This window comes from Salvelinus fontinalis, chromosome 34 (assembly GCF_029448725.1).
Source record: "Salvelinus fontinalis isolate EN_2023a chromosome 34, ASM2944872v1, whole genome shotgun sequence".
Taxonomy (NCBI): Eukaryota; Metazoa; Chordata; class Actinopteri; order Salmoniformes; family Salmonidae; genus Salvelinus; species Salvelinus fontinalis.
Window position 1 is genome coordinate 4,107,553 of NC_074698.1, and position 24,758 is coordinate 4,132,310.

General features: G+C 41.3%; 2 protein-coding genes across 3 annotated transcripts in view; both read right to left on the reverse strand.

Moving 5' to 3' along the window:
* The window catches only part of LOC129832880 (MAGUK p55 subfamily member 2-like), a 31,319-nt gene extending 16,164 nt beyond the window's left edge, over positions 1-15,155 (reverse strand). Inside the window, exons 1-2 of one of the 2 annotated variants that reach the window (XM_055896977.1) lie at positions 14,991-15,155; positions 44-101 (exon numbers count right to left, since the gene is read on the reverse strand). In XM_055896977.1, the coding sequence (XP_055752952.1) occupies positions 44-74 (31 nt within the window). In that variant the 5' untranslated portion in view covers positions 75-101; positions 14,991-15,155. Of the gene's footprint in view, positions 1-43; positions 102-9,947; positions 9,973-14,990 lie in introns of those variants that run through there. The other variant, XM_055896979.1, reaches the window with a different exon arrangement.
* Positions 15,156-16,180: 1,025 nt separating this feature from the next.
* On the reverse strand, positions 16,181-20,082 carry LOC129832881 (peptide YY). The gene is made up of 4 exons (XM_055896980.1): positions 19,936-20,082; positions 18,893-19,080; positions 16,894-16,974; positions 16,181-16,623 (listed from the first exon to the last, which is right to left on the reverse strand). The coding sequence occupies exons 2-4, from the start codon at positions 19,078-19,080 to the stop codon at positions 16,599-16,601; spliced, it is 294 nt and encodes a 97-aa protein (XP_055752955.1). The 5' UTR covers positions 19,936-20,082; the 3' UTR covers positions 16,181-16,598.
* Positions 20,083-24,758: the final 4,676 nt, after the last annotated feature.

The window sequence follows — 24,758 nt, forward strand, 5'->3', positions numbered from 1 at the left end:
GGATGGAGGGGGGGAAAGGACAGGAGAGGGAAATAAAACTCACCGCGCTCGGTGCCAGTCGACGCCACAGGCATGTTGAGGCTTTAGTCAAACTGTGTCAGCTGCCGACAGAGAGGAGAATGAGAGAGAGAGAGAGAGAGAGAGAGAGAGAGACATTAATGAACATTTAGTTTAATTAAAAAAATCATTTGTATTGAGAGTGTTCCCTCATGTGTGCCAGAACAGACATCCATTTTGAATGCGGGCATCAGAGCTAAAATGTATGGTAGACGCCTTCACGGGTCAAAAAAATTGGACCCGTTCCGAAATGGACCTGGGGTTTTCCCGCCCGGACCCGATATGCATAAATTAATTTCAAAAATATAAAACCCAGTCCGAACGGACCCGAGGACAACTAGACCCTTTCCGTATAGACCTGGTCGGTTCCAGACCAGGTCCGAATGAGGGAAGCAGCAGAAAAATCTATTTAACCGGAGCTGATAAAACATGAGGGAGAGAAGGTAGAGAGAGGAGCAGGGGCTGTGCTGTGTGTAGGTTACGAGCGAGTGACACATTGAATAGGGAGAAGGGCGGGAGACGAGAGACAGCAACCAACCAAGCCGACTCGTGCTATAGTAGACTAATAGCTGCAATAGCTAGGTTATTTATCATCCAACATGATTATTTAGTACCGGTTTTGGCTGCATCAAACCGGGAGAAGCTAGTTAAGCTAGTTAAGCTAGTTAACTAGCTAGGCTAATTGAGGTGGCTGTATGCCCTTTCTCGCTCTACACAGTTACAAACAACAACAAGTCCATTCAGAATATATAGAGCCTTGCAAAAGTATTCAGCCCCCTTGACGTTTTTCCTATTTTGTTGCATTACAACCTGCAATTTCAATAGATTTTTATTTGGATTTCATGTAATGGACATACACAAAAAAAAAACAAATTGGTGAAGTGAAATGAAAAAAAAAAAACTTGTTTAAAACAATTCAAAAGAATTACAAATGGAAAAGTGGTGCGTGCATATGTATTCACCCCTTTGCTATGAAGCCCCTAAATAAGATCTGATATAACTAAGTACCTTCAGAAGTCACATCATTTGTTAAATAAAGTCCACCTGTGTGCAATCTAAGTGTCACATGATCTGTCACATGATCTCAGTATATTTACACCTGTTCTAAAAGGCCCCAGAGTCTGCAACACAACTAAGCAAGGGGCACCACCAAGCAAGCGGCACCATGAAGACCAAGGAGGTTTCCAAACAGGTCAGGGACAAAGTTGTGGAGAAATACAGATCATATCCATCCTGCCCTGCCTTTCTAAAGTCTTCGATAGCCAAGTTAACAAACATATGACTGACCATTTCAAATCCCACCGTACCTTTCCGAGCTGGTAATGGGTGCATCTCAGCCACGCTCAAGGTACTAAACGATATCATAACCGCCATAGATAAAAGACAGTACTGTGCAGCCGTCTTCATCGACCTGGTCAAGGCTTTCAACACCGTATTCTTTTTCTTTTTGTACAATATAATTATTGGCATTTCTTTTTTTTACAATTTAACAATCAGAAAAATATGACACAGATAATGCCCCGTTATTCCTTCCACCTACACAAAACACCATGCTACATGGGGGCACATCGTTCAAAACCCATCCCTCCCCAACACAGGAACACCCCCCTCCCTCCCCTCTCCCGGTATTAGCTTCACTGATTAACAACAACAAAAGAAACAGAATGACCTTCACATTCCATGCTAGAAAATAAATGATTCAACACAAAAACAAATAATAATAATACATGAATGAAGAAAGTAGTAATGAGGCAGCTACGGTGACATCTCTAGAAACTGCTGAAAGTCCCCCCAGACATCAGTAAATTCAAAGGGTTTATTACGCAAATTGTATGTTATTCTTTCAGATGGAATATAGGAAGTTCTTTTAGCCACATCTGCTTGCTTGGCGGAGTGCCACTCTTCCATATAATAGCTGTGCAGTTATTGTCTGCAATGACCGCCAATTTAATGAATCTGGTTTTGCTACCAATATGAACTGGTAGAACAGAATCATCTCCAAGAAGAATAAGGGAAGGATCTAGTGGTACCGTCATATTAGTGACCTGTGATAAGATCTGAATAATGTCTTTCCAATAATTGCTTCATTCAGGGCAGGACAAAAACATATGCGTAAGTGTGCCCACTCCCGTTTTACACCTTGGGCAAAATGTTGAATATTTAGAATTGATCTTATACTGTCTCTCTGGTGTAAAGTAGTAAAATATTGAATTGCATCAACTTGTGCCTTGTGTTAAATGAAAGACGCTGAGCATCTAAAAACAGCTTTCCGCATTTCTCGTCCTCAATGAGACATCATGCCACTTCATGCAAGCTTTCAGAGGTTCATCGCTCCCCAATAGAGCTTGAAGCCTAGAGTCCATGTAAGAAATGACACCTTTGACCCCTTTCCTTTCCAGCCACAGTTTATCCGTTTTACTCATGGGCTGAATCCTACCTCCCTGATGTGTGATAATATAATGCCTAACCTGTAGGTATTTAAAGAAATTAGTTGAGGTAACTGAAAATGAGATGCCAGTTGTTGAAAGGATAGTAGTTCACCTTCTCTATAGAGATTACCAAATGTTTTAATTCCTTTGTTGAACAAAATAAAATAATACCATCTCTCTTTGGGTAAGATGGGGTTATTATAGAAAGGTGTTTGTTGATATATAGATCTAAGCCCTTCTGTTTGTTTACAGACTTCACTCCATATATTTAAAGTGTTTTTAACTTCTTATGGCTGGGGGGCAGTATTGAGTAGCTTGGATGAATAAGGTGCCCAGAGTAAACTGCCTGCTACTCAGGCCCAGAAGCTAAGATATGCATATTATTAGTGGATTTGGATAGAAAACAGTCCGAAGTTTCTAAAACTGTCTGAATGATGTCTGTGAGTATAACAGAACTCATATGGCAGGCAAAAACCTGAAAAAGAATCCAACCAGGAAGTGGGAAATCTGAGGTTTGTAGTTTTTCAACTCTTTTCCTATCCAAGATACAGTGTAAATTTGATCCGAATGCACTTCCTAAGGCTTCCACTAGACGTCAACAGTCTTTAGAACCTTGTTTGAGGCTTCTACTGTGAAGGGGGAGAGAATGAGAGCTGTTTCAACCAGAGGTCTGGCAGAGTGCCATGAGCTCAGTCTCGCCAGCGCCCGTGAGAGTTAGCTGCATTCCATTGCACTTCTAAAGACAAAGGAATTCTCCGGTTGAAACATTATTGAAGATATTTATGTTAAAAACATCCTAAAGATTGATTCTATACATCGTTTGACATGTTTCTACAAACTGTAACGGACCTTTTTGACTTTTCATCTGGACCTAGTGCTTGCGCCTCATGAATTTGGATTTGTGAACTAAACGCGCGAACAAAAAGGAGGTATTTGGACATAAATTATGGACTTTATCGAACAAAACAAACATTTATTGTGGAACTGGGATTCCTGGGAGTGCATGCTGATGAAGATCATCAAAGGTAAGTGAATATTTATAATGCTATTTCTGACTTCTGTTGACTCCACAACATGGCGGGTACCTGTATGGCTTGTTTATGTGTCTGAGCGCCGTACTCAGATTATTGCATGGTGTGATTTTTCCCGTAAAGTTTTTTTGAAATTTGACACAGCGGTTGCATTAAGGAGAAGTGGATCTATAATTCCATGTATAACACTTGTATTTTCATCAACATTTATGATGAGTATTTCTGTAAATTGATGTGGCTCTCTGCAAAATCACCGGATGTTTTGGAAGTAAAACATTACTGAACATAACGCGCCAATGTAAACTGACATTTTTGGATATAAATATGAACTTTATCGAACAAAACATACATGTACTGTGTAACATGAAGTCCTATGAGTTTCATCTGATGAAGATCATCAAAGGTTAGTGATTAATTTTATCTCTATTTCTGCTTTTTGTGACTCCTCTCTTTGGCTGGAAAAATGGCTGTGTTTTTCTGTGACTAGTTGCTGACCTAACATAATCGTTTGGTGTGCTTTTGTCGTAAAGCCTTTTTTGAAATCGGACACTGTGGTCTGATTAACAACACGTTTATCTTTAAAATGGTGTAAAATACTTGTATGTTTGAGGGATTTTAATTATGAGATTTCTGTTGTTTGAATTTGGCGCCCTGCACTTCCACTGGCTGTTTTCATATCGATCCCGTTAGCGGGATTTCAGCCGTAAGAAGTTTTAATGAAAGGGTTGTTTATGAGACCTTGCAAAGCTTTAGGTGGGCTAATATAAGGTATAGATGCCAATGTAGCAGGGGTCAGACACTCCTCTTTCTGTCTCCAAGAGGGTGAACTTGTTGTTGTATCTTGCCATACCCACACAGCCTTTAACTGAGACGCCCAGTAATACAACTGGAAGTCAGGTAGGGTAAGTCCTCCTTCTGAGTATGATTTGCATAAAGTTGTGAGTTTCACTCTGGGGGGTTTCCCTTTCCACAAAAATGAAGAAACCTTCCTATTAAGTTGTTAGAAAAAAACTTTGAGGATAAGAAAGGGCAAGGTTTGAAAAAGATATAAGAATTTTGGTAATATATTCATTTTTACACAATTGACCCGCCCAATAAGAGAACTTGGTATATCCAATTTCTTCTCCAATTTCTTTCAAGTATCCAATTCTTCTCCAACGTTTTTGAGAAATGGAGTATAGTTCAGTTGATATGTCTTAATAATTTCAGAAGGAATTTGCAATCCAAGATATGTCATTTTCTGTGGTTTCCAAGAAAACGGCTGGTCTAAGATTGGGTTCTGCATAGCTGCCCTGTTAAAAGGTATAATTAGAATCTTCGAAAGGTTTATTTTATATCCTGAATTCTTTCAGGTTGTCAACTAATGTTCGGAGTGAAATTTCTAGTTTAGTGGGGTAAAGAAAAATGTCATCGGCATATATCGAGACCAGATGTTCACACCCACCTATACGAACACCATGGATGGATGGATGAGATCTAAGAGCTTCTGCCAGTGGCTCTATAGCCAAAGAAAAAAGGAGCAGACTTGCGGGACAACCCTGTTCTGTGCCACGTGATAGGGAGAACTGTGAGGAAATGTTTCCATTAGTCAGGATCTGAGCTACCGGACATTTGTACAGTAATCTAATCAGACCAACATACTTAGTGTCACGTTCCTGACCTATTTATGTTAGTTGTTATGTGTGTTAGTTGGTCAGGACGTGAGGTTGGGTGGGCATTCTATGTTTTCTGTTTCTGTGTTGGTTTTGGGTTGCCTGGTATGGCTCTTAATTAGAGGCAGGTGTTTGGCGTTCCTCTAATTAGGAGTCATATTTAGGTAGGCGTTGTCACAGTGTTCGTTGTGGGTGATTGTCTTCCGTGTCTGTATGTTATTTCGTACCACACGGGACTGTTTCGGTTTATGTAGTCTGTTTCCTATTCGTGCGTTCTTCGTGTCTATGTAAGTTCTCATGTTTAGGTCAGTCTACGTCGTTTGTTATTTTGTATCATTTCAAGTGTAGTTCGTGTTCGTTTTTCGTCTTGTTTAATAAATATGTGTTCAAACTTCGCTGCGCCTTGGTTCCCTCAATACTCCTCCTTTTCCGAAGATGGAGAGGAGGAGGATCGCCGTAACACTTAGGTCCAATATTCATCCTCTGTAAAACTTCAAACAGGTTCTATACGGTAAAAAGCTTTTTCCGCATCTAATGAAGCCGCCACTACAGGTTCTTGGTCATTCTCTACATAATGGATAATATTAAATAATCTTCTGATATTATCAGGGGATGAGCGGTTTCTTACAAAGCCTGTTTGGTCCATATCAACCAAGTCCGAAAGAACCTTATCCAGTCTAAGAGCTATGAGTTTCGCAAGAATCTTGTATGAAGTGTTCAATAGAGATATTGGTCTATACGACCCACAAAGCAGAGGATCTTCCCAGGTTTTAACAAAACTGTGATCAGTCAGTGCCTGTTCAAGTGTGTCTGGGAGCTTTTCTCTCTCTATGGCATAATTAAACATACTGCAAAGGGGCTCAATTAGTTTGGGTAAAAAGGATTGATAGAATTCAATAGGGAATCCGTCTAACCCTGGTGATTTTCCCAAAGCAGTATTGAAAATGGATTCCTTAATTTCCTCTTTCTCCAAGTGCTCTCTATCCTCATCAGTTAAAGTTTGTAAATTGAGTTTGTTCAAAAACTCATGCATTTTGGCAGGGACATCCCCTTCAGACTTGTACAATGTTTTATTGTTAAAATTAACAGCCACCACTGCGACCTGTATGCTCTCATCGGCTGGCCCTCGCTACATATTCGTCGCCAGACCCACTGGCTCCAGGTCATCTATAAGTCTTTGCTAGGTAAAGCTCCGCCTTATCTCAGCTCACTGGTCACCATAACAACACCCACCCGTAGCATGCGCTCCAGCAGGTATATCTCACTGGTCATCCCCAAAGCCAACACCTCCTTTGGCCGCCTTTCCTTCCAGTTCTCTGCTGCCAATGACTGGAACGAATTGCAAAAATCGATGAAGTTGGAGACTTATACCTCCCTCACTACAGAAAAAAGCCATTGCTTAAAGAAAAAAATGAGCAAACACATTTGGTGTTCGCCAAAAGGCATGTGGGAGACTCCCCAAACATATGGAAGAAGGTACTCTGGTCAGATGCGACTAAAATTTAGCTTTTTTGCCATCAAGGAAAACGCTATGTCTGGCACAAAACCACACCTCTCATCACCCCAAGAACACCATCCTCACAGTGAAGCACGGTGGTAGCAGCATCATGCTGTGGCGATGTTTTTCATCGGCAGGGACTGGGAAACTGGTCATAATTGAAGGAATGATGGATGGTGCTAAATACAGGGAAATTCTTGAGGGAAACCTGTTTCAGTATTCCAGAGATTTGAGACTGGGAGGGAGGTTCACCTTCCAGCAGGACAATGACCCTAAGCATACTGCTAAAGCAACACTCGAGTGTTTAAGGGAAAACAAAATGTCTTGGAATGGCCTAGTCAAAGCCCAGACCTCAATCCAATTGAGAATCTGTGGTATGACTTAAATATTGCTATACACCAGCAAGAGCCCATCCAACTTGAAGGAGCTGGTGCAGTTTTGCCTTGAAGAATGGGCAAAAATCCCAGCGGCTAGATGTGCCAAGATTATAGAGACATATCCGAAGAGACTTTCAGCTGTAATTGCTGCAAAAGGTGGCTCTACAAATTATTGACTTTGGGGGGTGGGTGAATAAGTTATGCACGCTCAAATGTTCCTTTTTTTGTCTTATTTCTTGTTTGTTTTACAATAAAAATATTTTGCATCTTCAAAGTGGCAGGTATGTTGTGTACATCAAATGATGCAAACCCCCCCCCCCCCCCCCCCAACAAATAAAATTATTCCAGGTTGTAAGGCAACAAAATAGGAAAAATGTCAAGGGGGAAGAATACTTTCGCAAGCCACTGTACATCCCTGGATACCTACAGAGAGCTAGGCTTGTCTGACCACAGATCTATAGGTCGATAGCCCTAGGAGATGTGTTATACAGCAGCTCTGTCTATTAGTCAGAGTGTGTGCAGATAAATCCGACCAGATCGACCACACTCAGTCCTTGGTGTGAGAATAGCATCATGGGGGACCTGGGGTTTCTGGCATACTGTACGTTTTATTGGACAGGACCTCTGTGTGTGTGTGTGCATAAGTGTGTATGCTTGTGTGCATATGTGTGTGTGTCTGTTGTGGCTCTCCCTACAGAGGGGCTATTTTCAGCCCTAGCTTATTAGTGTAGACCAGCGGACAAAGGGGAAAGGAGAGCTGCTGGCTTACTATGGGATGGATGTAAGGTAGCCATCGGCAGCCAAGCGCACACATGCAAGTTGGAACACCGTTACATCTAATGAAATATTTCACAGGACAGATACTGTATGGCTGGATTGACTGATACACGACATATTTGTCTTCTTACCATTTTACAGATAAAGTCTATTTTCTATTATGACTGTTTTAACAAGTCATACATTTCTTCCGCAATTAAATGTTATTCGAAGATGAGCAATGACAAGTTCACTCCTTATCACGTTCATTAGTTGTGTCCATCTAATCAAATGTAATTGGTGCCACTGTCTATTTTAAATCAAACCAACTATTACTTTGAAAAAATATGCCTCAACAAAGTTTTGTGGGGGTAATAGGTAGGCTCGTCGCCGGTGTTGTGTAATGGATCTGCTGTTGGTCAGTGTGTTGGGGTTGACCACATGACTGCCCTCTGACAAGATCTGTAACGCAAGGGGGACTGGGACATGTGGATTTGCTGGCTGGGAAGTGTTAATAGGCTACTGAGGGGGTTAACAGGCTACCAGAGTTCAAGGGTCACGAATTAGAAATGTTTCAGCAACAACAGTTCTCTATTTTGACTTTAGATCAGCAGTACGAGAGTAGAACCATTTGTGGCCGTCATACCGATTCATTTGTTTGTCGCTAAGTCTTTTGTTTGCGGCTACACACACATTGGGCTTTCCATTGTGTTCAAAGTAGCCTGAATCCTAACTACAGTGATTTTGTCACGATTAACTTGAAAGTTAAGCTAATGTAAATCCTTACTTTGTTTGTCCTCGACTGTAATTGTAGAGGGGTCCTTCGTGTTTCCTGGTCGGAGATTGTGAGAGACAAACGGGGGTGCGTTCCAGAGCTTTTAAACTGTTGTGGTTCATGCCAATGTTGATTTGGCATGTTTCAATGGCTTGAATGAAATAACAATTACAATTATGAAAACAACAGCGACAAGAATAAGAGTAGTACCTATAAACTTAAAGAAAAAGTATATATATAACAGATTACACAAATAAATATCCAATACAGAAGTGTAATAACTGCAGTAATGGTAGAAGCATGTGTAATCTATGTGAGTCATTCATGAGTCACTCCTCATGTCTTACTGTCTGTCTTGCTGCCTCAGAAGAGTCTGTAAATGAGGGGAATCTGGCCGATATCTTTCTAGCAGACGTTGTCAAAACACTTTGAAGCAGAAAAATGGCTTCTTACAGCAAGTGTGTTGGTAGAGTGCATGTGTCTGCCTGATATGTCTGTCTGCCGCCTCAGACTCTTATTATTGTTTGCTTTAGTAGGATTTTCCTCTCTCTCTCTCTCTCTCTCTCTCTCTCTCTCTCTCTCTCTCTCTCTCGCTCTCGCTCTCTCGCTCTCTCTCTCTCTCTCTCTCTCTCTCTCTCATATTCAACATATACAGGACCTCTGTGCATGGTTTTCTCCTCTTCGTGGGGTGAGACAGTGTTTTGGTGGGGTGGTGCTGAAGTGGGGTGGGGCCGCTGCTCTCTCTTTTTGTTCTCCTTTATTGCCCCTACCTCTCCATTCTTACCATACATTGAGCCTGTTGTCATGGATACCATGCATTAGCTACACCAGAAGCCCACTCTGTCTGTGACGGCACAGGCCTTCTCTCTTGTTCATGTCTCCTTACATTGTCCTGTGAGAATAGATACTCGCACACCGTCGAAGGGTTAGAAGAAATCCAAAACAAAGGCTTAGATTAGAGGTCTTCACGTTCCAAAATGGACCTGGGGCTTTCCTACCGAGCCTGATATGCATAAATAAAACATGTTTATATAGAGATCCATTCTGAACAGACCCAAGGACTACTAGACCCGTTTCGTATAGACCTGGTTGGATCCAGACCCGGTCCGATTTGATCCGAGGAAAGCTACTGATTAACCAGAGCTGATAAAGCGCGTGGGAGAGGAGGGAGAGAGAGGTGCTGCTCTAGCAGGCGGGAGAGAGGCCGTACTTTGTGAGCAAGTGAAACGGGAGCAGGGAGGGAGAGACGAGAGACAGCAACCAACCAAACCGAATCGCGCTATAGTAGACTAGGTTATTTATCATCAAATGTGATGACGTTGTACCTGTCTTGACTGCATCAAACCGGGAGAAGTTACACTTTGTCCCTGACCTGTTTGGAGAGCTCCTTGGTCTTCATGGTGCTGCTTGCTTGGTGGTGTTGCAGACTCTGGGGCCTTTCAGAAAAGGAGTATATATACTGAGATCATGTGACAGATCATGTGACACTTAGATTACACACTGGTGGACTTTATTTATGTGACTTCTGAAAGTAATTGGTTGCACCAGATCTTATTTAGGGGCTTCATAGCAAAGGGGGTGAACACATACACACGCACCACTTTTCCGTTTCACATTTTTTAGAATTTTGTGAAACAAGTCATTTTTTTCATTGCACTTCACCAATTTGGACTATTTTGTGTATGTCCATTACATGAAATACAACTAAAAATCCATTTAAATTGCAGGTTGTAATGCAACAAAATAGGGAAAATGCCAAGGGAGATGAATACTTTTGCAAGGCACTGTATGAGATAGACTGCCTCATTTCTTCCTCGTCAGCCAGTTTCTTTGACAATCTGCTAGTACAGTCTGCAGCCGCCATGGTGACCAGTAATGATGCTTAGGGAAAGGGATCGGGATGCATATTTTCAGCGCATGGCACATGCCAGAGGGGCTTCTGGGATGGAGAGGGGGGAGCAGGGGGAACGTGGGTAGAGGAGCACTGTCAGCAAGGGTGATTCATCTAAGCTATACACACACACACACACACACACACACACACACACACACACACACACACACACACACACACACACACACACACACACACACAGACAGACAGAGACACACCATTCCATCATTCCAAAAAAAGGAAAAGGTGATTATGCCCTGAAGGGAGGTAGGCAACCAATGGGATGTACCACTTTGTACCCCTCCCCTTTAACGCACATTCACACTGCTGCGAGGCTAGGCATTGTGTAAGAAGGAGAAGGGGGAGATAGAGAGGGAGTACATCTAGAGACATCTAGGGGCAATATGGTTAATCAAACAATAAAGCCACTGGTAGATGTGGTGGCTTGTTTGGCGTTAATGCACATAATTTCACCTAAGAGTGTATACACGGGGGAAGATGAATCTAACAGAAAAATTAAGCAATGGTTGGAATGTCTGACCTAAGCCATGCTCAAATTATTTTTTATAAAATGTCTCTATTTAAGAGCAAGTCTGTGTGTGCGGATATTTATTCTGCATTTGCATTAGATTATTATGTGCAGTCAGCAATATCCATGGCAGAATGCCCTGTGCATGATTTTGTACCATAACTTGGCAGATACAATGGCATCTAATATTGATGACTTGTATGCTGAATTATGATTCTGCCCAACAGTGCGAAAAAATATAAAAAGTGTAGCTTTTATAATTGAATCGTGTATTTGAGCCCTTAGCAAAGCAGTAACCGTTACATTAATTAGACAAACAATAACTAGAAGAGATGTAGTACAAAAAAAAAAAAAGTATGAATGTATGTACTTGTAAGTCGCTCTGGATAAGAGCGTCTGCTAAATGACTTAAATGTAAATGTAAAAATGTAGCTTATTTAAACATGAGTGCAGGCCACTAACAATATATTTTTTTATTTTCTCATGTAACATATCCTCCCAAATGGCTAAAGCTAACGAAGGTGCCATAAAGATTGCAAAATACTTGGGAAGAGATTTTCGATCTACCAGTTCCATGGCACATGGTTTATGAACTGATACACAAAACCACGCTGGATTCATGTAACGAACGTCGTCGGGAGAAGGAGATGAGGACCAAGGTGCAGCGTGGTAAGTGTTCATTATTTTAATTAAACAACTGAACACTGAACAAAAACGACAAACGAACAGTTCTGTAAGGTGAACACACAAAGCAGAAAACAATCACCCACAACTCAAAGTGGGAAAACAGGCTACCTAAATATGGTTCTCAATCAGAGACAACGATAGACAGCTGCCTCTGATTGAGAATCACACACGGCCAAAGACAAAGAAATAGACAACATAGAACACCAGACATAGAATGCCCACCCCAACTCACGCTCTGACCAAACCAAAATAGAGACATAAAAAAGAAACTATGTTCAGAACGTGACAATTCAAAACTTTTTTCAATATAAATTATTATTCAAAATTCTTGGAACTAATAGAATGTTATATATATGTAATATATATAACATTCTATTAGTTGCAAGATTTATATATATATATATATATATATAAATCTATATATATATAAATCTTGCAAATCTTGCAATCTTGCAACTTATATATATATCTATATATATATAAATCTTGCAAATCTTGCAATCTTGCAACTTATATATATATCTATATATATATATATATATATATATATATATATATATATATATATATATATATATATAAATCTTGCAACTAATAGAATGTTATATATATTACATATATTACATTCTCAGCAATATATATATATATATTGCTGAGAAGAGACAGAATGATTAGCTAATTTGTTTTGGTATTGTCCATATGTAGTTAGTTTTTGGTCGCAGGTTCAGGAATGGCTGAATGACTGAAGAATTACAACAATTACCTTGCGCTAACTCTGAAAATAGTACAGCACTTTCGGGTGGCAGGTAGCCTCGTGGTAAGAGTGTTGGGCCAGTAACCAAAAGGTTGCTAGATCGAATCCTCAAGCTGACAGGGTAAAAATCTGCTTTTCTGCCCCTGAACAAGGCAGTTAACCCACTGTTCCTAGGCCGTCATTATAAATAAGAATTTGTTCTTAACTGACTTGCCTAGTTAAACAAAGGTGAAGTGTAAAAAGTAAATAACACTCTTAGCAGAAATGTTTATCTTTAATTTACAATATGTAGAATCCATGAGAAGAGAAAGGTTCAGAACTTTCTACTATTGTACCTATTGGCATAAAGAGATCCTGCTTACTCTACATTATTCCCCTACCAAACCAGCTCAGTAGCCCTACTACTAAATTGTAACCTTGCTACCACATCACCCGCCACAGTGCTCCTATGGTAGATAATATGCAAGCTCAGCAATAACACACAGATCCCTAGGGAGGTTTCCTTCATTACCTCTCTCCCTCCTCATGTTAACTCATATTGGGGTTTTACGAACCATAAGGCAGCCAGTCCACTTGGGTAGTTGATATCCTCTTTCTATTCTTGTCCATCCCTTCCTCCCTTTGCCTTTCTCTATCCCTTTCTCCTCACTCATAATGGGCAGTCCACGTGGGTACTGCATATTTTCTCTCTCCATCCTTCTCTCTCATCCCACCACCTCCTCCCACCCTCCCATTCCTCTCTCCATCCTTTTCTCCATCCCATCTCTCTCCACTTCTCTCCCTACCTCTCTCCCATCACCCTCTCTCTCGCCCTCTCTCCATTCGGCAGATAGTCTAGTGGTTAGAGCGTTGGACTAGTAACCGGAAGGTTGCAAGATCAAATCCCCGAGCTGACAAGGTAAAAATCTGTCTTTCTGCCCCTGAACAAGGCAGTTAACCCACTGTTCCTAGGCTGTCATTGAAAATAATAATTTGTTCTTAACTGACTTGCCTAGTTAAATAAAGGTAAACAAATTAAATCCATCTCATTATCTCTCTCTCCTTCCTCTCTCCCCTACTCCATACACACGTCATGCTGTGGCCTCTTGTGCTAACGACACCATGTCCAGGCACTAACGAGATCACACGCTGATGTGAACTCCATCTGCGCCCCCCCATCCCTCCCTGCCCCACTCTCATCCACCCCCACCCCCTAAGAAATAGGCTGCATGCCCCATCTGCTTGGTGTGTGCATGGCTCCCATCAACACAGTGTGTTAGCCAGTCTCATTGCATTTTGTGGTTTGTTCCAAAGACTCAGTTGAGAGAGAGAGAAAGAAATAGAAAAAGGGATGTTTCATTTTAAGAGATTGAGCTCTTCAATTCCATTATTCAAATGACTAATAAGTCTTTACCATCAATTAATCCCCGACATATTTTCAAAAAGAAATATGATTTTTTTCACTGCCAACACACACTTATATGATTGGCTTTGAACTAATCACGTGGTTTTACTTTAATCGGAAAAGTGAAATTGGATTTATGTCATGGCAGGTCTATAATAGTGATGAGCGATTATTTATTTTTTTACTCACAAAAGCTCTGACGAAGGCCGCGATGCCGATACGTAAAGCTTATTAAAGATCAGTGATGCTGTCAAGAGAAGTGTGCGGTTTCCTTTTTCCTTCATCTTGTTCAACTATTACCATGCACCTGCAAAAAAAGATTGCTCAGATGTGCGAGAGTGTCTTTTGAATTATTTTGAGGTCTATAATAGTGGAATAACTTTATAAGAAGGACAGTCCACTTTCACTTTTGTGCTTCAACCTCCAATATACAAACTAGAACAGGCAACGTTTCAAAGGTCTGGTTCTTACACACCGGACATGAGCAAACTCCTCCACACCCCAGACGGAGAGAAAGAGAGAGAGTATGGTTAGGTGCGTCTTATAGCCTCCATGACATGTGTGATATTGTGATCCTACTGTACCTTGCCAAAAGTATGCCCTGCAGGTGGTGCGCGTGCCTAAGTGTTTGAGTGAGTGCATTGTATTGTTTTGCTTGCGGCATGCACCACTATACCACACTATTCACGAATGATATTTTTCCACTAACCAAAATACTGTATTACAAAACAGTCTTCATATTAGTGTGTATTTAGATCGAATTAAATGACTGAAGAGAACCGTTATCTTTGGTGCGTAGCCGATAGCTCACGCCCACATGTGGTAGCCAGACAGCACACCTAACGCTGGGGGTCTGCAACCGAGACACAGAGAAACGCATGCATAATTTAACGTAAAAGCAATGCGAAACACAATTATGTAGGTATTAATAGAAATTGGGTTCGGTTAGGCTATGTCTTGGTCGCACTATTTGAGTATTTGCCTGACTCTGTATCTACATATTCGGAATCATCTACTACTTGACAGCATGATGCCCCCACACGCAAACAAAGCACAACGAAAAACACCTCACATCAAATAGACGATCTGTCATGCATTCCACTGAAAATATATCGTATCATTTAAAAACGATAAAAACGCAATTCTACATAACCGGACTGCACTAACCTGTTCCGTCTCGTGGTCGCGTCGTTGTCTCCGTTTAATGTGAGATCTCGGAACCTCTACGGATTGTCAAACCACTGTAAAGTCGTCGCGATGGAGATTTAAACCGGCAACCCACTTCTCTCCTGAATGTGGGCCCCACCAGCTACATATGGCCGTAGCGTAGAATAGATATCCTGTCCATGTCTTTTTAACAGCCTTTCTAAGCTAATAAACAAATAATTATTGCATACCCATTTCATGTTTTTACAATAACAAAGAAATACAGTTAAACCTACAAGTCGAGAACACGCAAATATTCTTGATACAAATAATTGACTACTATTACATTTCATGGATTTACATGATTTTCATCACATGATCTGTGTGTAATATGGAATATTCCTATTCACATTTAGGAACAACTACACATTTGTTTGGGTTAAAGCCACACTCTTAAGTTGTGCGGCGCATGTTTAAAGTATCATACACAATGGCGCAAAATTGTCCTTATTGCTTTTGTAATGATAAGGTAAGGCAGGGCATCTATGAGTCACATTCCTCAGAAATCATGACTATTCCATTCGTTGAAAGGGCAAATGAGCAAATGGAAAACTTACAGATTGTGGCTTTAATGGAACTGAATCGTCAAGATGTCAATCTATCAAAAATGCTCCAATTCCATATGCTCTTCAACTCGTGCAATTATGCTAAGTAGATGATTGTACTTATATTATGCATACACGTATATAATATGTAGGCTGTTTAAACTATGTGTACTCCATTATAATATATGTATTTCAGAAAATCGGTGTTTACTCTTTCAACCAGCGTTCACATTGTATTCACTCCGCACTCATGTTCATGTCAGGTACCTGCCTTACAGGAGCGACATCTACTGGACGAAGAGAAGTATTACAGTGAAGAAGAATCATCTGCATTATTTATCAAGACGAGACATCAGGGTAAGGCAGCATTCCCATAGCCTGATGTCCAGTACTTGCACCAGACGCCTGATTTTCAGGCCGGCTAGTAGAAGTCACCCCATAGCCTTACGGCGACATGGTTGGGGAAAGTCCTCACAGAGGGTGTTATCCATTTTCGTCTAGAATGAATGTCTTCTGCTCGTCAAGACATTATTGTACTCCGAGAGATCCTTTTAAAACGCCACCATCATTTTGACTGTACGAACGAATGAGACACAATCATCTCTCTTGTCATAGTCATCCATCAAGCTTTAATCACACACAAAGCATTTATACAGTACCAACCATAAAAGATCATTCTCTGTTAAGACGTACAGCAGTGTAGGTTACACGTATGATTTCAGCAAATCATTATATATTTTTTATTTTATATCTTAATTCAACTATTCATTATGTACAATTGTCTTCGTGTGAAGAAGTGAGGCTGAGACTTCGAATGAGAGAGAGAGAGAAGTCTGAGAGAGAGAGAGAGAAAGAGGGGAAAGGAGGGTTAGGTATATAAGGTTGGTTTTACGTTGTCTTAAGGTCCTGTGATGGTCATTGGTTGTGGTCAGGGGTCAGAGGGGGTGGCGGTTGTGGGAGGCACTGGTCGGCCTCTCCAGGTATTGGTGGACACCTGGAGAGAACGCCCAATGAGGAAGAGGAATCACCACATGTAGGAGTCGTCATATCTGGAGATGGAACGAGGGAGAGAGAGAGACAGGAGAGAACAATTTGTCCTGTGGAAATGAACCTTTTGTTTACTCCTGGGCTATCCAAAGACAGACCTACTAAATGTTGTGCATGTCAGTCTTTTTCTGTACAGTAGGTGGCTGTAGCTGATAAAGTGGCCATTCTTTGACACTACCCTATTGAAATATCCACAGAAACAAAGAGATATCAGTATTTGCACCTTCCGTTGAAATTGCATTGTCCATTTTGTATATATTTGATGGACTGACCTTGATCTCTGGTCTCTCTCTGCGTTGTTGCCGAACAGCAACTCTGACATCACTCCCTCCTGGGTGGACCTCTTTCCATACCTAGAAAAAAGAAAGGAAGAAAGAAAGAGAGAGAGAGAGAGAAAGAGAGAGAAAGAGAGAGAGAGAGAGCAAAGACTGTCAAACTTCCACTCCACTCTAAGCATACTGCAGGAGGATCCCACTTCTCAAGGACAGGTAGAACATTTTGCTGTCTGAATGTGTCTAAAGGTGCCAAGGTAGCTGTCTGAGGCGTGTGTAATGGGAGAGGGGAGATGTAATTATGTGTATGTTTGAAACTTGAGCATTTCAGCCCACAAACTCCTACAGACACTGGAGTCGCCAGACAAGGCCAATTAGAACCTATGGTGAGTCAGAGCTCCTTTCCTCTGAAAAGAGGCTGTTCGAGGCCTTTCTCGCTCAACCACCAAAGATAATGAGGGTTGTAAATGGCATGATAATGTAGTTCTCTGTCGTAAGGTAGGTAATAGACTGAGAAACCATGCCTTGGATTATTCAGGCAGAAGTCGAATAGTTTTCCTTTCCTGTGTGTTTGTCTGGTTTTGTATGAGCACTCCCTGCGCAGATAATGTCTGTACAAACGATCAATTTCTCTTTGAAATGTAAATTGGAAGTTGAATATCTCAGCGGGATATGGCTGGAATTGCTTCCTCTGTGGGGGGAAACATTTTGAGTGGAAGATGTTGACGTTCCCCATCATGCCACCTAACCTGGCATTCCTAATGGCCGTGCAATTTCACACTCCAGTTCAACCCCACTAGGCACTCCAAAGCGAGGCCAGTGAAGCGGAGGTAAGCATGATCAGCCAGCCTTCTAAGAAAGCGACCGAGGCAATCACACCTGCTCCACAGCCAGCCGGCTGTAACAAGATGTAAAAGGGAACCATCATTGTCAGACCATATCATCTCTCCACTTAGAAACCACTTTGTGAGGATGCAGAAGACAATATTACCGTTCTATATTTTTGGTTCCAGGAAAATCAGTGCTCTCGCAGCAGCCAAAGCTTCTGTAATGTTCAAAGGAGCATTTCCGATTGATCATTCATATTTGGTAGCCTAACGGTTAAGAGCGTTGGGCCAGTAACTGAAAGGTCACTGGTTTGAACCCCCAGGCTGACTAGGTAAAACATCTGCCTATGTGCTCTTGAGCAAGGCACTTAACCTCGAATTGCACCTGGAAGTCACTCTGGAAAGAGTGTCTGCTAAATGACTAAAATGTCAAATGTAGTCCAATGTGTTATTATGACAGACAAGAAGAACAAACTCCACTAAGTGACATCCTCTTGGACTATGTAGTTCTGATCTACACTATTCCAGTATATTATTGGTCATCATCCAGGCCATTGTGATATTATGAAAACTTAAATGTGGATGCTGTATGATAGTGGATTACAAAAGAGTAAACATTTTCCCCTCGAAATTGAATGTAAGAGGGTTGGATATATTTTCTTAAAGATCAATGGCCTATTTGAATATCATGAATAATATCAGTTGTGCCTGATTCAGTGCCATATCAGCATAAGACAGAGGCCACCTATTCAACAGACATCACCATATCAATATAGAATATGTTATAGGGAACCTGCCGGCACACAGAGATCCATAATTCGATTTGGAGACTTCACATGGGTCTGTCTTCACCGGTTTTATTGCTATGGCATTATTTATACGGAGGGCCAAAAGCTTTTTTTTGTAATAAAATGTTGAAAATATGTATCATGGTGTATGGAACATTAAGAGCTTGAGGTAAATATAAGAGCAGAAAACTCAGGGGCAGCTGTCACAGTAGACGACTTAACCTAGACTGGAATAAAAATGAAATACAGCTCCATTTTCCATTTAAAAAAACGAGGTATGTGGTTTATGACTTAATAGAAAACATTTCCCTTGATGTTAGGACCAGGAAGAAATATAATTTAAAAAGCAAAAGCTGCCGTATGGCGCGCGCACGGTCTGCTTACCTCTGTCTCGTGATGAGATTGATGTAGTGTCTGAGCGCGGTGTAGTATTTGGCCAGCTCTTCGGGAGGCGCGTCTTCTCCGGGGTTCTCCGGTTTAGGCGGGTAAGCGTCCACGAAAGTCCCGAGACACACCAGCACGCACAACACCAAGGCGACCAAGACGGTCCAGGGTTTCAGCATAACGGCCATCTGTGGTCAGGAGAATGGGGTTAGGGAGCACGCGATTTTAACATTTAACAAAGCCTCAACCGAGCTTAATAATATAGCCAAAATAGCCTACCAATCAATATTACACCAATTTCATAGATGAGCAGGCATCCTAATAAAAACATGTTTTAGAAGGCTAACATCGGGCGCAATGATGTCCACCTGTCAGTAATAGATCATTTCGATCCTGCATTATTCTTGAATGAAATATGCATTTTCTGTAGGCTACTGAATGCGTATTGAGAGGAAGTTACAGTACAAGCTAATTCTCCGTGTTTGATTACTAATTCGAACTCACATCTAAATAATTACCGACAACGTAACAGGAATGAGTTTGAAAGGGAACAAGCGATCATTAAAACAGCAGAAAGAATTGGTAAAAGCTTACCTATTATATTTCCCCTTTGAAACATGTTTTCGCTATAATTCACCAGTCATTGGTAAAATAGTAGGCTATTCAACGTGAACATGATTTATTATGCTGTTGTCAAATATTTGCAACTGTTATAGGAATGCATGTTGTGCCTGCAGAAATTTATCCAAATTTCCTTTGCGCAACTTTCGCCCCGTAGCTGTCCATGGTCCTGAAAAGCCTTTTCTAGTATTTTCTAGCATTTTCAAACCAACTCCAGTTGGGGAAACGATTCTAACTGCAGGTTGCAACATGCAGGTCTTTGCTGTAGGGGATCGGACCATGCACATTTTTTTCACTGACGAACTGCACAAATAACTACTCATTTTTTCTATGTCCAAATATGCAAAGACATTTAAGCATAAAGGTAATACAAGCAAAACTAGCAAACATTTCAAATGCACAAGACTAAAAGTTGTACTTACTTTGAGAAGACTTGACGTGAGCTACAGGTAGTTAAGACAAGTGGTGTCTGCGTCCAGCAGCGTGGATTCTGTTGCTTGGCTTCTGCCTTGTTCCTTTTCCAACTGGTGTCTTTGCAGCAAATCGCTGGTCTTTTGTTTCACTCTAACACAAGGGGGTTTATATACCCATGGTCGCCTCGTCAACGAGGTGGGACGGGTGGCTGTGATGTGATGGTTAGAAGGGGGATGGCGGCATAATACCGACGTCACCTGATGATTAACATAATTTGTTACTAATGCATCACCCTAGTCGAACTATGTTGGGAAACGCAATTGGAATCTCTGACGTATGCTATAAGGACATTGGGGCAATTTGGATCACACCTGTCCTATTGACATTGACAAACCAATGGAATGGTGTCAAACAGTTTGGATGGACGATGTCAAACATAGTTAAATGGTGATAAGCTCAAAACAGGCTATATATCGATAATCATTAGGCCTTTACTCATTTTTTCACAATTTCCAATGGATATCTTGGTTAAAACAGCAGCAACATATAGGGCCGGGCCTCGACATATAAGGATTACACTGATCAGTAAGCTAAATTAATATTGCCTATTATTATTATTTACAAGGGATAAAACTCCCTATAGGTCAGAAAGTGAAATGTACCCATTAGAGTGTGTGGTGGAGTAGCCTAATCCAATAACCACCAGGTGGCGGTAAAGTTCCTATTGATACAGTAATGCACTTAAAGCCAAGCACTACAGGCTGAAATAAAAATGTTGCATCTACCTGTCAATTTTGAGATTTGTTGGTATTTTGGTCCATTAATATTAGTATTTTCAAAAAAGTAAAATTGAAAATGTAAAAAAAACTTGATGAAAATGTGTATTTTCTAAAGTTGATCATACTGCCATTCACATTTGTATGAATTTTAACCACATAAAATGGGCATGTGTCAATAATTTCTAGGCTAACTACATTGAATGACACATCATTGCTAAGCCCATTTCATAGAGAATGTTACAAACTGGACTACGTTTAGTAACTTTGAAGAAATGATGATTGTGTCTAAATTGGCTTTTGGCCTTTTGTAGTCTTAATTCACTGGTGTACTTGAAATTAAATGCCATTTCTTGAAAGTCAGACTCGTCCCACAGGCCAACACATTTTTCTCAGTTTCAGAAGCATCTGCCTTCACCAAATTGTATATGGTTATCCTTAGATATATTCCTCAGACTGGCCCAGAGAGACTTGTTGATATGTTGGACATTTTCTATTCCAGACAACATTTTATGTGAAAAAAAAATGCCATGAAAAAAAATGTGGAAAAAAATGCATTTTCAATATATATCGTTTAGTATTTTACAGATGGAAAAATTAAAAAAAATATTTATCCATAATCTGCTCTGAACAAGTCTGGTCCTGTAGTGTCTTTAAATGAAACCAAAATATTTAAGCTGACTACATTCGGTGTCCAGAAAATTATATTTGCGCAGTTTGCAAATACAGTGGCAAGAAAAAGTATGTGAACCCTTTGGAATTACCTGGACTTCTGCATAAATTGGTCATAAAATGTGATCTGGTCTTCATCTAAGTCACGACAATAGACAAACACGGTCTGCTTAAAATAACACACAAACAATTATTTCCATGTCTTTATTGAACACACCGTTTAAACATTCACAGTGCAGGGTGGGAAAAGTATATGAACCCTTGGATTTCATAACTGGTTGACCCTCCTTTGGCAGCAATAACCTCAACCAAACGTGTTCTGTAGTTGCGGATCAGACTTGCAAAACGGTCAGGAGGAATTCTGGACCATTCCTCTTTACAAAACTTGTTCAGTTCAGCAACATTCTTGGGATGTCTGTTGTGAACCGCTCTCTTGAGGTCATGCCACAGCATCTCAATCGGGTTGAGGTCAGGACTCTGACTGGACCACTCCAGAAGGCGTATTTTCTTCTGTTGAAGCCATTCTGTTGTTGACTTACTTCTGTGTTTTGGGTCATTGTCCTGTTGCATCACCCAACTTCCGTTGAGCTTCAATTGGCGGACAGATAGCGTAACATTCTCCTGCAAAATGTCTTGATAAACTTGGGAATTCATTTTTCTGTCGAGGATAGTAAGCTGTCCAGGCCCTGAGGCAGCAAAGCAGCCCCAAACCATGATGCTCCCTTCACCATACTTTACAGTTGGGATGAGATTTGATGTTGGTGTGCTGTGCCTTTCTTTCTCCACACATAGTGTTGTGTTCCTTCCAAACAACTCAACTTTAGTTTCATCTGTACACAGAATATTTTGCTAGTAGCGCTGTGGAACATCCAGATTCTCTTTTGCGAACTTCAGATGTGCAGCAATCTTTTTTGGACAGCAGTGGCTTTTTCCGTGGTGTCCTCCCATGAACACCATTCTTGTTTAGTGTTTTATGTATCGTAGACTCGTCAACAGAGTTGTTAGCATGTTCCAGAGATTTCTGTCAGTCTTTAGCTGAAACTCTAGGATTCTTCTTAACCTCACTGAGCATTCTGCGCTGTGCTCTTGCAGTCTACTTTGCAGGACGGCCACGCCTAGGGAGAGTAGCAACAGTGCTGAACTTTCTCCTTTTATAGACAATTGTCTTACCGTAGACTGATGAACATCAAGGCCTATAGAGAAACTTTTGTAACCCTTTCCAGCTTTATGCAAGTCAACATTTCTTAGTCTTGGGTCTTCTGAGATCTCTTTTGTTCGAGGCATGGTTCACATCAGGCAATGCTTCTTGTGAATAGCAAACTCAAATTTTGTGAGTGTTTTTGAAAGGGCAGGGAAGCTCTAACCAACATCTCCAATCTCATCTCATTGACTGGACTCCAGGTTAGTTGACTCCTGACTCCACTTAGCTTTTGGAGAAGTCATTAGCCTAGGGGTTCACATACTTTTTCCATCCTACACTGTGAATGTTTAAATGATGTATTCAATATAGACGAGAAAAATAAAATAATTTGTGTGTTATTAGTTTAAGCACATTGTGTTTGTCTAAGGTTGTGACTTAGATGATGATCAGATCTAATTTTATGACCAATTTATGTAGAAATCCAGATCATTCCAAAGGGTTCACATACTTTTTCTTGCCACTGTATGTGCACATTTAACGAGCCTTTGCATATTTTGATAACATATTTCAGAAAAAAGTTAATATATATATATATATATATATATTTGTATATATGTGTCTATATTCAACTGTTAAAAGTTGACTGTGATATGATTAAGAGAAATAGGTGGCACTATCCCATATGGGCAACACTTTGTATAGGGCTATCTATGTTTTATATCTCAAGTTTATTTTATTTTATATAGCCCTTCGTACATCAGCTAATATCTCGAAGTGCTGTACAGAGACCCAGCCTAAAACCCCAAACAGCTAGAATGCAGGTGTAGAAGCATGGTGGCTAGGAAAAACTCCCTAGAAAGGCCAAAACCTAGGAAGAAACCTAGAGAGGAACCAGGCTATGAGGGGTGGCCAGTCCTCTTCTGGCTGTGCCGGGTGGAGATTATAACAGAACTATGCCAAGATGTTCAAAAATGTTCATAAGTGACAAGCATGGTCAAATAATAATCATGGATAATTTTCAGATGGCTTTTCATAGCCGATCATTAAGAGTTGAAAAACAACTGGTCTGGGACAGGTGGCGGTTCCATAACCGCAGGCAGAACAGCTGAAACCGGAACAGCAGCAAGGCCAGGCGGACTGGGGACAGCAAGGAGCCACCACGCCCGGCAGTCCCGACGTATGGTCCCAGGGCTCAGGTCCTCCGAGAGAAAGAAAGAGAGAAGGAGAAAATTAGAGAGAGCCAAGATTTTCAAAATGTTCATAAATGACAAGCATGGTCAAATAATAATCAGGAATAAATCTGTTGGCTTTTCATAGCCGATCATTAAGAGTTGAAAACAGCAGGTCTGGGACAGGTAGGGGTTCCGTAACCGCAGGCAGAACAGTTGAAACTGGAATAGCAGCAAGGCCAGGCGGACTGGGGACAGCAGGGAGTCGTCATGCCTGGTAGTCCTGACGTATGGTCCTAGGGCTCAGGTTCTCAGAGAGAGAGAAAGAAAGAGAGAACGAGAGAATTAGAGAAAGCATACTTAAATTCACACAAGACACTGGATAAGACAGGAGAAGTACTCCAGGTATAACCAACTGACCCTAGCCCCCCGACACAAACTACTGCAGCATAAATACTGGAGGCTGAGACAGGAGCGGTCAGGAGACACTGTGGCCCCATCCGAAGATACCCCCGGACAGGGCCAAATAGGAAGGATATAACCCCACCCACTTTGCCAAAGCACAGCCCCCGCACCACTGGAGGGATATCTTCAACCACCAACTTATAATCCTGAGACAAGGCCGAGTATAGCCAACAAAGATCTCCACCACAGCACAAACCAAGGGGGGGCGCCAACCCAGACAGGAAGATCACGTCAGTAACTCAACCCACTCAAGTGACGCACCCCTCCCAGGGACGGCATGAAAGAGCACCAGTAAGCCAGTGACTCAGCCCCTGTAATAGGGTTAGAGGCAGAGAATCCCAGTGGAGAGAGGGGAACCGGCCAGGCAGAGACAGCAAGGGCGGTTCGTTGCTACAGAGCCTTTCCGTTCACCTTCACACTCCTGGGCCAGACTACACTCAATCATATGACCTACTGAAGAGATAAGTCTTCAGTAAAGATTTAAAGGTTGAGACCGAGTCTGCGTCTCTCACATGGGTAGGCAGACTGTTCCATAAAAATGGAGATCTATAGGAGAAAGCCCTGCCTCCCGCTGTTTGCTTAGAAATTCTAGGGACAATTAGGAGGCC